Raw genomic sequence first — 18,385 nt, forward strand, 5'->3', positions numbered from 1 at the left:
CTGCCTTAGTCTTTATGGGTGAAAACACCCTGATGGATCACACCGGTTCACTAAGTCCCAAACTCTTTGGGGAGTTAATCTAGGGGAAGTCTATCTATTTCCACCACCATAGAGCCAGGACACAGAAGAGTCTCACTGTCTAGTGGACCTTCCCTGTACCCTTGAGCGATAGTGGTTCCAGTTGAGAAGGTGATACTGGAGGATCTGAGGTATGGGGCTTTGAGTTAAGAGGGTGCTGATTTGCTTTTGTCTTTGTAGGCAAACATCAGTTTTCTGATGGAAGCCAGTGGAGGAAGCGCAGCAGACCTTCCCACAGAGATGAGGCTCAAACCTGAGACCTTGGAGCTATGAATGAATAAATGAATGAATGAATGAATGAATGAATGAATGAAATTGACAAAGCTTGTGGACAAGCTAATAATTTTGGACGAATGTGTAAATCAAATGAAAATGTTGCTTCTAAGTATACGTTTGTAAAAAAAAAATAAATAAATAATAAAAGGCTAAATCCAGGACACCATTTGGAGAAAACTACAAGACTGGTGCGTGGTACAATTTTGTGGGTGATTTATTTTAAATTTCTTGCTACATTCGTCGTCATCCGGGACGTCGGACGTGACGTGACATGATGTGACATGACGGCGAAATGACTTGCTCAGTTTTGACAGCTTTCAGAACGAACCTGTATTTAATATAATTACAAATTCAGTCAAAAAGGGTTTGAGGGCAAAAGAAAGAGAGAGAGAGAGAGAGAGAGAGAGAGAGAGAGAGAGAGAGAGAGAGAGAGAGAGAGAGATACTTACAAATAAAAATAGGCGATAAACGTCATATCCGATCATAAATTAAAATTAATAAGTGGCCTTTTCATCCCATTTAAACTTTTTTTTTTTTTTTTTCACAGCGATTTTTTTCACAGCGAAAAAAACCTGCGAGGTTTTTTTTTTTTTTGGATACATTTCATATTAATCTTATAATCGTACTGAGTAAAAAGTAAATACACGTTGCAATGAAATGTATCACACGACAATTCTCAATGAAAAACATCATAAAAATGATCAGGATGTTCCGATGAACAAAAGTACAAGATCTTTGCTTATTTGTTATAATATGGAGAAAGAAAAGAAAGAAAAAAAAAAGAAGAGAAAACAACACATCGCTACTGTATGTGTTGCGATCTGTAATAAACCTATGAATGATATTATTAGGAAACAACATCCATGGATCAATTATATGAAATAGCAAAATATATGCTTATTTTTATATTTATATATATATATATATATTTATATATATACTGTATATAGCATTGCAAACAGAACAGGAAGGTTTGCTTTCAAATTTAATGTATGGAAAGAGACACCGTTTTCAACAAGGTCCTTATATATAAACTGTCCTGATCTTCCCAAATGTCATCACAGGTCATGTGTCAAATCTTCAAAAAAAAAAAAAAAAAATTCTTAAGTTCCCTAAAAAAAAAAACAAAAAAAAAACAACAATACGTGTTCCAAGTGATGCCGGCTTGGCAACTGCTGAAATGTCTTTTCTCTTCATGGCCCCCTTTTTTTTTAAATTTATTTATTTTTTTTTTTGGAAGTCTCTGAGGCAGTTTCTAGAGTTGGGTTCTAGTCCAGCTGTTCTTGTTTTATCCTGTTAGTCTGGAGTCCTCGCTGAGATCGCCGCAGTTCTCGCCGCAGGACGTACTCGCTGAACTGAGACGAGTCGACTCCACCCCCGCAGGAGCCCACGATCTCGAAGCCGCGCTGCTGTAGTCGCTCCAGGACCTGGGACGGAAGAGACAGGGTTAAAGACACACACCATTACACGGACACGGACATGCTAAAAGAGGAACTTTTACACATCCGACCACCTTTAGAGAAACGGTCCATCAGATAAATACAGACTTTTAATGTATGTGCGCACTGAAAGACGGAAAAACCTCGACTATTAAATAACGGACCTCCGTGGTTCGGGTTCGATTTTGAAGTTATTTGAAGAAACTGAACAAAAGTAATGACACGTAACACAGTGATCGATACTGATCTGTTTATCCGACTCGTGGATCGTTTGAAAACTGAACATGTCTATTTAGAAAAGTATTGCAATGCGATCTTTTGGAAGTTTCGAAATGTCGAGCATCTGTTGCATTTTTCCTACTTGGAAATAAGCTCCGCCCCCATTCGTAATGTCACGGCACATCTCTCACGTTCTCCTTTACAGGAAACTCACAAACAATATTGTCAATAATCCTCTTCATTGCACTTTTCTTTGCAGGAGGACACTAAACTTGCAAACACCCCCTTTAATATAAAGTGCGATGACATGAACGTCACTCGGTTAAGCTTTTTCCATTGGTTAGTGATATTAAGTGAGCATTTATTCTCAATTGTGTGACCTGATACAGGAGTTACATTACATTAGTTGAGTGTGTGCTTTTATATGAGTGTGTATGTGTCTTTGTGTGTTGTCTATGTCCTTGTGGGTCCACAATCATCACATTCCATCAAAAGGCCTCAGGGAGTCGAGCCTGTGCAGCATGGGAGCACAAAATCTCTGAGCCTAAACCTCCACCCCCTCAAACCTCCAGTCGCTCCAGGCTCCCTGCAACCCCCCTGCCAAACTACAAAGGTCTCGCTCCTCTGCATCACCCTCCAGACACACACACACACACACACACACACACACACACACACACACACACACACATCCTGGCTCCATTAGGTCCACATACAGCATCCATTGCGGGCTCACTTTAATAACCAAACAGGATTAGAGGCTGTGCCTGAGGACTACCTACCAGCATGTGTGTGTGTGTGTGTGTGTGTGTGTGTGTGTGTGTGTGTGTGTGTGTGTGTGCGCACGCATGTGGTTATTTGCTGCTGGTGTTAATTTCACATCTCAGTCCCTTGGATATAGATGAAGGCAATATTTAAAAAAAAAAACACACAATTAAATTAAAAATCAACATTATGGTGAAGAAAAAAAAAACCTTGTGAACCTAATACTCTTTTACCAATTTACATCCAGTAAAAAAATGTCCTCAAGCCAAACAGAATCTCTCTCCAATCTTAATACAAAAAAAATAATAAAATACTCTATTACTGTACATACTGAACAAGCTTGAACAAATGTGGATTAAACAAAGAGGTTAAAAATCTGAATTCACAACAGCACTATTAACATCGAAATCATAGTTGAACAAAGTTTTTGCTAGCTAGCTCTGAGGCTATGTAGCTAATACTGTACAGACAGAGGTAATACGCACTGCACTGTAGGTTTAAGCAAAGGTGTGGCAAAACGGCTCAGGCTATTAGCAAACGTTAACTAGCCACGCTAATATGTTGTAGCTTAGAGAGCGATGTTTCGAGCTGGCATCAGTTTTTTCAAGTCTTAAGTTGATAACCAAATATTCTTTCCTAAATGCTGTATATATATATATATATATATATATATATATATATATATATATATTTATATATATATATATATATATATATATATATATATATATATATTTTTTTTTTTTCCAATTTCCTTACTTCTTTAATACAAGACAATCATTTTCAGCAACAGAGAAAGTAAAATTTTAGGGCAGCCATCTTGCAAAAACCTTCCATAACAATTCTACCCTTATTTGATGAATTCATTTATAACTGACCCCTGAAGGAGTTAAATGAGAGACAGGAAGTAGCATCTCATTCAAGTAAAGTTTCCCGGTTGAAGCGACGCTCTTACTTGAACAGAGTTGAGATGGCAGTAGCCGTTTAGCGGGAAGCGGATGACGTGTGTGGAGTCGTGGTTCCAGCCGGCGTTCACCGAGTTGCACATGACGTCTCCGATCTCTGGGAAGATGTCCTCGATGAGGGCTTTGTCTCCGCTCAGTGTGATGCGTTCGCCCAGGTCAGGTGCCACACGTACCACCACGCACTCGCATGGACACGAGATTCGGTTGAGCTCCCGCTCGTGACGCCAGCGCTCAAGTTCTACCAGCATTGGCTGCAGCTGGAAATACCGTGCCTCCTCGTACAGCAGACTGAAATCCTGCAAGGAATCAAGGACAGACACGATCGGCGATAACATCTTAGATGAACAAACAAAAAGTCTTACAGCCTAACTAGAGCAACAAGACATTATGTATAGCACACATCCAGCTATTGTCTGCCTAGTGCATGTACCAAGGATGTTCCGTGCGGCTTGCTTGATTATTTAGGACGTCACGTGCGATGCTTCTAATATATCACACAATAATGCACTATTCTACGCTGTTTTGCAGAGTAAATGGTGTGAGTAGATTGGTCGCTCGGAAAATTGCAAAAAGTTTAGAATATTACTCTTCTAAATTCATACACTAGATAGTAGTGAGCGTAATACATAGCTTGTGTAGTGCTGTATGTCATTTGGGATACGGCCAAGGTCATTTTGATCAGAGCATAAGCCGTGGTCTTAATATTCCGCATGCTTGTGTTGTAGGTTATGTCACGAATCACGTAAACCGAGTTAGCATGAAGGTAACTTGAACTCGAGGAATGTCAAGGTCTAGCAAATGATCACTTCTAGTCGTAAAACTATGGTAGATGTAAATAACGAGCCGAAATTGACTGTTTCTGTAGTACTGTAACTTAACATGTCAACGATGATGCTAACAGTAGATGGTTCAGAAGAGGGAACCCTGCTGGATGGACGCAATCGTGTTCTCCTCAAGATGTTCTGTCTAAAATATATTTCTAGTTACATAAGAATATATATAATATATACTGTAAGTTCCCTGGGTAACCCTAACCCTAACCCTAACCCTAACCTCCTCGTAGAAAACGTCACTATATCGGGTCTATATAACTATTAGAACCTGTTTCTTCGCTCTCACTTGAACCGTGTTTACGATAGGTCTTGTAAGATTAATCCGTAGAAACGGTTGTACCTGTGAAATCGCTGTTTCTATCGAAATGATAACAAATTAGAACAAGGCCTCATCTAAACCTGCGATTTGCTTTGCAGCTGGAACTACTAACCAATCACATAAGACAATTAATCCAATCAGCAATACAGACTCACAGACATGCTTTGCAACAACACATGAAAACCAGACATGAAAACCACTAAGGGGGTAATTGTAGGGTGATTAAACAACAACCAAATAGCCAGGAACTCTCCAAGAATTTCTGAATAAAATGTAGCCTTTCTGTGAACCGGAGCCACTCTGGAGTCTTAGCTTATTTTAGCTGACATAGTTTCCCCATGGACAGACCATCAGATAATGGGATTATTTGTTTTCTCCCGAGGCAAATTTGTAATTAAGGGCCAAATGACACACAAGAGCAGGCCAATGGAATGCAAATGCGTTTTATGGCCAGAACAAAGCTAGTAATGTGCACGTCTGATTACAGAACACTTGTGCATCAAGGCATGCATATTGTTTCAATGGCTGTGTTCTGTTCAGCAAATTCCGGACCACAGAAGCTTGTTCTTGCCATCTGTGCATCGTGCTCGGTAGATTGTAACGTCTGACATCAGCTACCGTCGTAATGGCTGCATCCATCAGCGGAAGGAAAGCTTTAGATAATATATATGATGGGGACACTTCATTGACCCCAGATCTCATTCTTTCTATCTCTCTCTCTCTCTGTCTCGCACTCTTTCTCTCTCACTCACTTTAAAGTCGTCAGGGATGAGGAGCTTGGACGTCCTGAGGAAGTTGAGGATGTAGCGGAACATGTGACCGTCTCTGTCGATGAAGTAGTGCTGCTTCAGGCTGTCCAGAACAATGGGCTCCGTGCCATCGAAAAGACGGCCAATTCTGCTCACACAGAGAGAGAGAGAGAGAGAGAGAGAGAGAGAGAGAGAGAGAGAGAGAGAGAGAGAGAGAGAGAGAAAGATTACTACATGATCTTAAAGAAATTCACCATTGCAATAATGCATAACAGACTCGGGGCTTAAACGTCATCAGATGCTTATTTTTGGTAGTCAAGCTTGACAGAATTAAAAAAAATACCTCCATTCAAGATATGTGTAGGTATTTATGTGTAGATCTTTTGGTTGGTGTAGCAGGTGGTGTGGCCACCTCATAACTGCAGGGTCCCGGGTTTAATCCTGAGCTTGGGTTGCTGTCTGTGCAGAGGTTTGAATGTCCTATGCTTGGAAGGATGTGTTTCCTTCCAGGTTCATTGGTTTACTCGCAAAAACTCGCAGTTTCTTGCATTCGGGAGTCTTAAGTTTAAGCAGTGTATTCATTTTTTTTTCAGCATAGACTGATTGAGGTTGATGACCTGTTGCTGATTGAACTGGGAAAAAAAAACTTGACCACGGAGACAAACTCAACAAAAACCCTATGAATTTGCAACACAGTGAGTTTCTAACTGTGCATTCTATCTGCCAGTTTGGTATTGGTCTTTATGTACAGTACAAATGATCCCGCCCTGCCACTGGCGCTATTAAAATTTCATGTCTAAAGGAAGAACAACGCTCACTGCATAGTGCTGACAGCATGGACTACTTAAACCTAGCGCTGGAACATGAGGAAGATGAAGCAGTAGGGGCAGTGGTAGCTCAGTGGTTAAGCTATTTGGAAGGTTGTAAGATCAAAGCCCAGGTCCATGAAGCTACCGATGGTTAGCTGTATAAACAACATTTCTGTCAGGGAGAGCAGCGACTAGAAAATAGGATAGACCCGTATAACAGAACCATTAATCATGCATAGAGTTGTTTTTTTTTTTTTTGGAAAATAATAAATGGATAAATAAATAATTAAATAATTAGAGAGAGAGAGAGAAAGAGAGAGAGAGAGATGTGGAGATTTATGACGTAAACTGGTACAACGAACACAGGTGGAGTCGGGGTTGGAGGAGGGAGATTAAATCGCAGCAGCAGAGAAGCGCTAGAAAGCGGCTCAACGATTGGGAGTTAAAATGGTCGGGTAATATGGGTGTCGTAACGGGATTGGTGCGCGTCGTGGACAGCTGATTAACAGCTGATGCACGCTTGTAGACGTGGCCTGCCAGAACTAACGCGATGCTTGATAAATGTAAGTCGCACTAGGAAACTAAGCAATTTGGTTGATGATGGTGAGATGATAAGTAGCAGCTCAAATGAAGAAGGTTCCGGGTTACTGATCGGAAAGTTGGGGGTTCAAGCTCCAACACTGCCAAGCTGCTACCATCGGGCCCTTGAGAAAATAACCCTCTTCCTGTCAGGACCACTTTGTCACAAGGGAATTATTAGATGATATGCATACAGTTAGTGTTGGCGGTATGTTTCTGTTCTGGGCAAGAATCCACGCGCCCGTCGGTGCACATGCACGGACAGAGCGGGGAGAGCAGCGACTACTAAATAGAATAGCCCCCCCCGTATAACTTAACCACTAGCATGCATGGTATTGATATGCTCACTTACGTGTTTTTGGAAAGTAATAAATGAATGGATAGATAGATAATTAAATAATTAGAGAGAGAGGGAGAGAGAGAGAGAAAAATATGTGGAGATTTATGACGTAAACTGGTACAGCGGACACGGGTTCCGGCATGGTGGAGTCGGGGTTGGAGGAGGGAGTTTAGATCACGGCAGCAGTGAAGCGCTAGAACGGCTCTATGAATGGGAATTTAAATGATCGGGTAATATGGATGTCGTAACCCGATTGGTGTGCGTCGTGGACAGCTGATTATCTAGGCTAAAGGTGTGCTGTGTCATGGCTGACCCTGCATTCTAACCCCAACCTCCAATAATTGGATATGCAAAGAAAAAAATTTCAATGTGCTTTTTCTGAGAACAAAAACCCCTAACACGTCCATATAGCTTATGTCTGCTGGAACTGACTCGTTTTGCTGTGCACATTGTTGCTACACTAGTAAATAGTTGTACTGTTCATTGTTTCCTTTACTCCACTGTCCTGTTGTTCTCTGTGTATTTGGACTGGACTTCATGTATGGTTTCTTGTGTAGTGTTCCTGGAAAAACAATATTTCTTTCCAGGGTATACAAACTACGTAGGAGCTTGGTAATAAAAACCCACTTGACTATGAAGGAATAGATCAACAATACTAAAATAAACTGTTGTTACAGGAAAAAAAAAAATCTGATTAAACTGGTAGACCTTCAGTGTGAAGGGGGTACAAGGGCCATCTGGTTGAGGAAGTGGCCCCTGGCCTCAGTGCTGGTCTTGCGGTCTGGCCTGAGCGCTCCGGCTCCCAGCCTCCAGATGGAACTCGTATCCTGCGGCCTGCTACGGCTGCACACAATCTCCTTTTTGTTTGTGTAGAAATGTTTTCTGTGGGTTAAAACATTTCCAGCAAAAACTAACAGGCATACCACAAAAAAAACCCTCAGCTGATGGTTTTGGATGGAGTGGAAGCAATTTACAAAAGACTACTATACTGCCTTATGGCTTGAATCGCAATTTAGCCATTTTCGCCGGTTACTGCCGTTCCTAGTGCTGTAGTTTTTACCGCAGTGATACCGAGTTTAGCTGCTGGATGAAATGCGACACTGATTTAAAACGTAATTGATGAATTCCTGTCTTCCACAGGTCTCCTTCGAACGGTATGATGTTGAGCAACGATTGTCCAGGCTGTATGTGTGAGAGAACGTCATCGTGTCTGATAGATGCGTTTTGACATGGTGCTACAGTAAGACGACGTCAAGCCGACAGAGAGTTAATGAGAGGGACAAGAGAATGCATTGTATCCGTCTCACATGCGAATCACCCCATGCTCTAAAAACAATATTTACCCCTTTGTCATTGCTAGTTCCCTTTTATACCGATTAAAGAATATGTGGAAAGGTTTGTGAACACCAAGCTATGGTGTCATGAGTCAAGGGGGATCCGAAGCAGATCCCTTGATGCGAGTTTGTAAAACGTCCTGTAGGCTATCCTAGGGCAGTATGTAGACACTCATTCACATCTAGGGTCAAATTAGTTTAACGAATCCAGTTCCAAGATTGTTTTAGGAAAAAAACAAAAAAACAAACAAAAAAAAAACAACAGAGAACCCGTTGGAAACCCATTGAGATATGAGTAGAACTTGAGAAACTGCAAACAACTGAAGTAAGTGTGAGAGATAGCAACAGATAGCAACCACGCATGCCATTAGCATTGTGATGCACTGTAAATGATAAACCCACCCGAAAGAAGACTTTATTTGACATATGTACATTTACAGTACATTGTAACTTTAACTTCTTAACATATCACAGCTCAGGATGTTGTGTAGAACCTTGCTCAAGGGCACAACAGTACCAGCTTGGTGTTGCCAGGGCTTAAATCCTACCTTCCCATCAACCGCCCAGAGCCACCGCCACCACTGTAGACAAAAAAAACCTCTTAATATAAAAAACACTGGAGCCTCACCTGGACTCAGGGTACTTGGTGAGTGTGGCGAGGCTGCTGGTGTACATGTGGCCGCCCACATCGATGTGCACAGGCGCGTTGGACTTGGTGAGTTGTGCTGGCGTCGGGATGCCCTGATTACTGAGAGGAGACGCTGGAGACCTGGTGATCATCGGCCTGGACATGTTGGAGCGGTTGTCCTTTTGAACACACAAACAACAGGAAAAGTTCAATAGGTGCTGAAGTAATGACCGCAATAAATTTCACAGGAATAGTGATAGGGGTTTGAAGAAACACTGAGAGATTTGTTTCAGTAGTGAACTGGAATTGATTACAGGTTAGGATATTGGACTGTAGATCAGAAAGTCATGTTTTTTTTTAAATTATTATTATTATTTATATAGCACATATTAAATAATATAAAAAAACAAAAAAAAAACAAACAAACAAAAAAACAGAATGCTATCCTATCACTAGCTAGAACCCAAAGGCCAAGCCCCCTCAGACTGCCCCCCAAGCTACCTCTAATAAATGGGTTTTTAACAAGGCCTTAAACACGCCCAGCGAATTTGCCGATCTGACGGAGTGCGAAAAAAAAAATAAAAATCATGTGTTCAAGTCCCAACCCTGCCAAGCTACTACCCCTGGGTGGCCCTTAAGCAAGGCCCCTAACTCTCAACTGCTCGGTTGTATAAAATAAAATGTATCTAAGTCACTCTGTGTAAAATATGTAAATGTAAAATGCTGAAAAAGATCTCGGTCATGTTTTCTTGTTTTCTTTTTGAATATGTGTCGAGCAACATATTTGCTGTACAGTTCTGTTGCAGACTCGCTGATGCTGTCTAGGACACGGAGTGACATCATTAAACACGAGCAAATCTTGAATCACAACACAGTGATGACTCAGCAGAGTTACTTTTACCAAACCAAAGTGTGTTATCTTCCACATAAAACCCCCCTCGAAGTGTTTTACCCAGGGTTAAAATTCTACCGAATAAAGAACGACGTTGTAATTTTTTCCCTTTATTGTTGTTTTAATGCTGTGGGAAATCCCACTCATTCTCACTTATGTTATAACGGCGATAAATATTTAAACATTTGTTTTCTTCCCAGATTCTCTTTAATTCTCTCTTATGAATTTAGTAAGGGAGAAAAAACAAAACAAACAAACAAAAAAAAAGTGGCTTAACGTGACAGACAGAAAGCAGAAAGAATTTGTTTTTATTAGCGATAAGCTACAAAACACAGACACAGTAGACTCCTTACATAAATAGAAACGTAACGCAAAATATAGAGCGGACATCATATCAGTTCACGCTTATGTTGTTACTATAGAAACGATACTATAGGATCGATGTATTGGAATAAACTGATTAATATTAATGTACGACCTATGTATTGCCTTTGGCGCTGATTTTCGAAACGATTTATTTTCCTTTTAACGTACAGTAACAGAGGTACGTTGTACGTTATCCTGTGCAGAACCCGAACAAAGAAAACGAAAAGGCAGGGATCTCTCCGTGTTTCTTACCGCGAGATCTGTAACGTTAATCAGAGCAGATGCTGAGAAAGACCTCCATGTGTGCGGTGTCCCTGACCCACTTCTTAAATACGCAGCTACATTAGCGACACGATGAATAAAGACACTTTGCAGGTCACTTTGCGTCTCTTTGTAGTGCAGCTACTCTCTTTATATTTACCACAAATATATATATATATATATATAAATCGCAGAGCTTCCATATTTTGATATTTCATATGTTCGGTGGTGTCATTTTCACACCTTCATGCCTCCCTCTTTACCAATTAAGCCTGCCTCAGAGTGAAGGCCTTCAGCGAGCATGGCTCCATTTGCATTGCATTTGTGCTGCTGCTGATAAGAAAGAGCTCCATCAGACGCCATGCATCGCTTAAGAAATGTGTGTGTGTGTGTGTGTGTGTGTGTGAGAGAGAAAGAGTGAAAGATCAGGAGAGTTTGCCAGCGACGCCTCAGGGGGACACACTGCTGCTCTTCAAAACACAGACCTGAGTTAAGCTGCAGGAACAAGGAATAGGATCACACTCACTACGCAGATAATGTGTTTCTTCACCATTTCACTTATATCCTGCACTCCTACTGTGTGTGCGTGGTGTGAGAGACAGAGAGAGAGAGAGAGAAAGAGAGAGAGAGACGACATAGACGGGTAGAGAGTGAAGTAGGAAACACCGTCACACAAGTTATTAAGTGACTGCTTAACGTTCAGGACTCCGGTGTTATACATCCTACACTTTCACAGTTCCTTAACCGGGATCTGTTTATTCATCTTTACTAACCATTTATCCTGCTCAAGGTCGTGGTGTATCCAGAGCATGTCACGGGGACATGAGCCTGGATTACACCTTGGATTGGACAGGGACAGGAAAAAGGACAGTCGATCACAAGGTCACCACGAACACACACCTTCACACTCATCCACACCTCAGGGCAATTCCGAGTAGCCAAAATCTCCCCATAGGCATGTTTTTGGACAGTAAAGTGGACAAAACCTCATTAGGACATTAGAAACATCCCCATAGGCATGTTTTTGGACAGTAAAGTGGACAAAACCTCATTAGAAAATTTTATTAACACACGGACAAAACGGAGAACAACCGAGACAGAATATTGTGTCCAGAGTAACTTATGTTAGCTACAATATTAACAGCTAACATGTAGTAGGTAGGCGCTGCGATGGGTTGGCACTCCGTCCAGGGTGTATCCTGCCTTGATGCCCGATCACGCCTGAGATAGGCACAGGCTCTCCGTAAATGGCTGATGCATTTTAAATGTATCACTAATAAGCAAGCCAGAGTGACTCCCTGAGACATGAGGAAGAAACTTTAAGAGGAACCAGACTCATCTTCATCTGAATAAAGGATCAGAACTATCAATATCAGGAGATACCATATTTATTGACCAGTATTTAAGCTTTAAACTGAGGTGTAAACCTCAGGTTTCCGTACAGCACAAGAACGATTCATAAAGGAACGAGTCGATGAATCGGCTACGACTCGTTATGAGTCAATTCGAAGCCTCAGATTTGTGCTGTGCCTCTTCCAGTGCTGATGAAGTAGAGATCATTTAATATCAGAGTTACAGCCAAATCTAACAAAAAATTTCTAACATACCAGTTGTCTTCCGTATTAGAAGAACAAATCTGAATTTGAGTCATTCTAAAAACAAAACAAAACTAGCTTGTAAATCAAATACTGATCAAAAGCGTTTATCCGCTAATATAAATAATAGATGTTTATTGTATTATTATTATTATTATTATTACTGTGTAGTTCTTTCTTTTTATAGCAGAAATATGTCCGTAAATGTAAAATACACAATGATAAAATCTGTCTATAATCTTACATAGATTTCTCTACATAGAAAATAAATTCATTTAACTATTTTTTTAATTATATTTTATATATTCATTTATTTATTTATTTTATAAAAAAATTTTTTTTTTAGTCTTTTAAATTGTGAATTGGCCAAAAAAATCCAATCGTTTCCCCCCTTAGTATTAATAACGCGTTTGGTCATTTGGTTCTAATTGGACATTTCTTTCACAAGAGATGTTTGAGTGAATAAAGTGCAGAAATTCGATTGCAACTTGTAGAATAAGTGCTGTGCAGAAATCTGGCTGAGGCAGCGGGGGTTGCGTTTAATCATCGATGTGGTGACGTTTTCGCTGAGGAAATAATATATAAGAATATGGAGAAGGAGTCTTCAGTGCCAGTGTGTTAAAAAAAAAAGTTTTCCATGCAGGAAAAAAACAATGCTAGGGACAGAGGATAAGTAGCAGGAACAGGAACTAACTCATGTGGAGTGTGCGTCTGTCATACGAGTTTCCGTGTAAGGCTTTCCTGTAGAAAGGTGCGGTTTACAAATCCCGTCGTATACCACAGCCCTTTAAATCTTCTCCATTTTGCCCAAATCTCTTCTGAGTAAATAGACATCTGAAGGAAATGAAGATTAAAATGAAATCCAAAGTTCATCCAAGAATATTCTCAATATGAGATGAGTCATGTCTTCAAAAATCAATAAAAAATGTCTCGAGGGGGGAAAAGAGGATTCAGACGGAGGTGTTGTTTACTACCCGATTGTATAGGAACCTGCAGGAAATATAAGATGTCGGACAAACGTAAAGATTCGGCAGAACGAAAGTATAATCTGCTTAAAAAAAAAGAGGACGGAGATGTGCAGCCTGATGCTTATACAGTAGCTGACTTTTCTCATCACTTATCTGAGGATGATGATTGTCTTCCTGACCTGAATAATCTTACTACAAAAGCTGTGCACGCCGAAAATTATACGTAAATGATCACTATTAATTATTAGTGGTGAAGGAAAACTCCCTGAGACTCCCTGAGAGATGAGGAAGAAACTTTAAGAGGTCTCATCTTCATCTGAAAGAAGGATTAGATCCGTCAATATCAGAAGACACTATATAGAAGTATTTAAGATCTAAACTGAAGTGTAAACCTCAGGCTTCCGTACAGCACGACAACGATTCATAAAGGGACGAGTCGATGATCCGAATGAATCGGCTACGACTCGTTATGAGTCAATTCGAAGCCTCAGATTTGTGCTGTTCCTCTTCCAGCTACTTTGGTTATACATCATTTAAGAATTTCTAACATACAAATTGTCTTCCGTATTAGAAGAACAAATCTGAATTTGATTCATTTTGAAAATTAGGAAGAAACCTTAGGAGGAACCAGACTCATCTTCATCTAAATGGCGGATGAGAACCATCAATATCATCAAGTATTTAAAACTCAACTGTTCCAGTGTTATATTTTTATTATGAGAATTGAAACATGTTTCATAATCAGGACTCAAAACTGGGTGAACTGTGTTGCTGTTACTCAGTTCATTCACTCACATGGAACTGATGTATGTATTGGAATCCATCCATCCATCCATCCATCCATCCATCCATCCATCCATCCATCCATCCATCCATCCATCCATCCATCCATCCATCCATCCATCCATCCATCCATCCATCCATCCATCCATCCATCCATCCATCCATCCATCCATCCATCCATCCATCCATTCATTTATTTAAGTGTTTTTGAAGGCATTTCTAAGCTACAAGATATAATGTACAATTATCTAGTACAGATTGGCTCACAAACTGGCAGCAGTACAGTTGCTTAATTAAAATGAAAAATAAATAAATAAATAAATAAAATATTACACGTTCAAGAATAGATGCTTATTACTTTATAAAACAATTCAAGAATAAACCCATTTAATGATGTATTTATTGTAAATTCGACAAATGTGTAAGATTTATTCATTAATAGTAAATGTTTATTGTAGTAATAAATTCATTTCATGTTTATTTACTGAATAAATAAATATTTATTTATTTATTATATAAATGGTTTTAAATATTAAAAAAAAAGGAAGAAAAAAAAAAAGAAAATCTAGAAGTTACCTCAGATGCAAAAACCCGGCAAATAAAATAAATCAGATTCCAATTCCTTCTTGGTTCTGGTGGTGTTGATCTAAAAAATCTCCTCTAACAAACTTCTCTCAGGCTGATAAAGTATTAACAGAGCTCCAGCAGAGATCCACCCACGGGGAAGGAACGAGAGAAAGTCGATGACTGTGTTCTAAACAGAAATGTAACTGAGCGCCGGATTGCTCGGTACACATTCTACACTCATCCAAATCAGTGCAGGAAAGTTTTTACCCCCTTTATTACGTCTGGTGCTTCAACCTCAGTCAGAACAACTACATTGTTACATCATATCATGTATCATATACAGTATATAAGGATGTGGTAGCCTAGTGGTTGGGGTGTTGGGCTACCAATCGGGAAGGTCGTGAGTTCGGTTCCTACGTCCACCAAAAGCTGCCACTGCTGGGCCCCTGAACAAGGCCCTTAATGCTCAATTGCTCAGTTGTATTAAAAATGAGATAAAATGTAAGTCGCTCTGTATAAGGGTGTCTGCTAAATGCTGTAAATATCACTGTTGTATTCTCCATTCTGATTGGTCAGAATGGGTTCATTTTTATTACTCCAGCTCTGACAGCTGTTCCAGCTGCAAATCACAGGTTCATTGTAATCAACATAAAATTATATTTTATACCTGGATTTCTAATTCTACTGCTATTAGTACTAGTGTTACTTCTACTACTACTATGCTTCTACTGATCCTATTGTTACTACTACTATTACTACTGCTCCTACAACTACTACTACTATGACTATAGTCACTTCTACTACTGCCCCTACTTTGTCTCTTACTATTACTGCTATGGCTTCTATTATTTTTGCTATTGCTTCTTCTGCTACTACGAATAATAATAATAATAGTCCAGCTCGTTCACTCAGTGTGCTTTTTAGAATCGTCTTAGGAAAGATGAAACAAACAAACCCCATTGTTCCACCTCAGGAACAAACCCTAAAAACTATATTGTGTATATATATATATATATATATATATGGTGATCCCTCGTTTATCGCGGTTAATGGGGACCGGAACCCCTCGCGATAGGTGAAAATCCGCGAAGTAGGATTGACCAAAAGTTTGACCTTTTCACTGATGGCCATCATCTTCCTCTTCCTCTTGGGCGCACTAGAGCAATCTTTCGCAGGGGCACGGTGCTTAGGAGGCATTGTAAGGGCTTAACGAAAAGTTAATTTCGAACACGATACGCGAGACACAGTTGACAGCGTGAACGAGAGTGGCGAGATACAACAAGGGAAGAAGCTGGGAGAGGATGCGATGATGCGCAGCCAATCAGCTCAGATCTCGTGCCGGGAACCAATCATGTGCCTTGTCTGAGTGCCCGTGGGTTTGTACAAAGCCTCTGAGAGAAGCCTATTTTTCGATGAATATTTTTGAAAAATCAGCGATGTACTGAGGCCGCGAAACTTGAACCTATCTTTTATATATTTTATATATTTATATATATATATCTTTTTAAAGAAACGAGCACGGCAGTTCTACAACGCTAAAGTGTGCTGCTTCGGGGGCAGAACTGGGATCGGTGTATCGAGCTACGGTGATAACAGCACCCTCTAGTGCACTGCCTACCATAAACAGAGAGACTATAGGCTCAGTAATCACGTTAGGTGTAATGCAAATCACACCTACAGTACAGGACAAAAAAAAAAAAATCTACGATCAGCATGTCTGCAGTGAATCTGCTCCAAGTCTGGCAGCAGCCAAAAATAATCACTCATAACACTGTATGTCTGTAGGTTACGACTGACTCTGAGCCCTGAGGGAGGAAAAGTGGAATTAAATAACATTACGGGCTGTGAGTCATATTACAGAATTTAATAACATTAAAGGCCGCGAGGCAGTGATCAGAAACAGTAAATAGGGTTCACTTTACATAATGCTAATGTATAGACTTTGACCTTAAAGAATAATAACTTGTGTGAAGGGAAAGCGAACCTGTAAGGTCAAATTATTTCTCTCAGTTCCAGCACAGACTGTGATTACAGACTTTAATAAAAGAGTTTAAGGCCCTTATTGAAATTGAAAAATAAAACGTGTCTCATTAAGATTCTGGGAGCCAATGATTTCCAAAGGAACCCCATGAGAACCAGTGCTGGCATTCATCATGTGCTGGAAATGAGGGAAATACTTGTTCTACTGGGGTTTCATTAAAGGAATATTTATGTTTTATTAAGAATGCTGGTGTTAGATTATGGGTTTTTGCCATGGAGAGATCTGGAAAACCTATTAAAATCCTTCGGAACCACTTGATTTGCAACCTCTGAAGCGTATAGGAAGGCAATCTGGAGAACGGCTACGATGCTTTCTTCCAGGATCTTTGCTGAAGCATAATTTGGTCTTAAACAGACATTAATTTGCCAGTAATAAGGTTTCTGTTAGCAATTTTATGAGTTCTGCCAAAGAGACAACCTGGAAAACCCATTAACAGTCTTCCAGGAACCTCAGAAACTGGAGAAAGGTTACAAAAATCTTCCAGGATCTTTGCTGAAGCATAAATGGGTCTTAAACAAGATTCATTTATATATATATATAAGTCGTAAGTAATATATATATATACTGGTTCTACTGGGATTTTTTTCTGAAAATGAAGTAAGTTTTCAAAAACATCTAAGGTTCCTGGAGGCTCTTTTCGGGGTTTTGGCAGGAAGACATTCTGGAGAACAAATAAAAGAACATCACTGAAATGTAAAGGATGAAGTCAGATGAACCGGTAAAAGATCTTCCAGGAACTTTGCTTCAACATAAATGGCTTTGATATGGTTAAAATCCTGCTTCTGCTTGGGTTCTGTTGAAAATCAGTTTCCTTTTAGGAATGATTTATATTTCTAACACATTTTAAAGGTTCCACCAGTGACACTATATACGAAGCAGGATTTTATACTCGTAAAGATGTCCATTATTAAAAGGGTGATATAAATACAATTGAAATGAATCAAAAACCCATTTAAGTAAACCTACATTTTTTTTCCAATAAGAATCCAATAAGTAGAACCAGTGGTGATATTCAGTGTGCTGGCTGGAAAACGAGGAAATCCTAATTCTGCTGGGCTTCTGTTAGAAAATTTTGTGTCCTTTTAAGTACTATTTATGTCTCGCTAAGGTTCCTGCAGGCACTTTTACAGGCTCTGCCAGGGAAAGCCCTTAATGGGGACCTTTGATTTAAAATCTACGCCTACTTAAAATCTTCCATGATCTGCTGCTGATGAATACACAGGTCTTATTCTAATGATGTTTTGAGACATGATACATATGCCATGCCAAGCATGTGTATTTCAATAAGGTTTCCCTTGGGGGACAAGAGATAGAGAGACATGGTTATAGAACGGTTATAACGGAACCTTTGATTTTGGAGAGTGTACTGGAAAACAGGAAATCAGGACGAAAGGTTTGGAATAGGAAGTGTTAAAAGTTTCCATAGCTACTCATTTCTTTTTATTTCTATTTCTCGTGCTCATCTAGGAAACCACACACACGCGCACACACAGAGAGCCAGGATTGATCATATACAGTATTGTAAGTGTGCACTAGGATCAATTTAAGGTCTGGAAAAGAGAAAGCGCCGTTTCTACGA

At 39.8% G+C, this 18,385-nt stretch overlaps 1 protein-coding gene across 2 annotated transcripts in view; it reads right to left on the reverse strand.

Moving 5' to 3' along the window:
• Positions 1 to 550: 550 nt before the first annotated feature.
• The window catches only part of LOC113658406 (BTB/POZ domain-containing protein KCTD1), a 19,027-nt gene continuing 1,192 nt past the window's right edge, over positions 551 to 18,385 (reverse strand). The window contains exons 2-6 of one of the 2 annotated variants that reach the window (XR_007144498.1): positions 9,334 to 9,512; positions 5,647 to 5,791; positions 3,733 to 4,038; positions 927 to 1,781; positions 551 to 878 (exon numbers count right to left, since the gene is read on the reverse strand). Coding sequence is in view for 1 of the 2 variants with exons in the window: in XM_027170816.2 (XP_027026617.2) it covers positions 1,623 to 1,781; positions 3,733 to 4,038; positions 5,647 to 5,791; positions 9,334 to 9,512 (789 nt within the window). In the remaining variant the exon portion in view is untranslated. Of the gene's footprint in view, positions 1,782 to 3,732; positions 4,039 to 5,646; positions 5,792 to 9,333; positions 9,513 to 18,385 lie in introns of both variants that reach the window. The other variant, XM_027170816.2, reaches the window with a different exon arrangement.

Source organism: Tachysurus fulvidraco, chromosome 1, assembly GCF_022655615.1.
Source record: "Tachysurus fulvidraco isolate hzauxx_2018 chromosome 1, HZAU_PFXX_2.0, whole genome shotgun sequence".
NCBI classification, from domain to species: domain Eukaryota; kingdom Metazoa; phylum Chordata; class Actinopteri; order Siluriformes; family Bagridae; genus Tachysurus; species Tachysurus fulvidraco.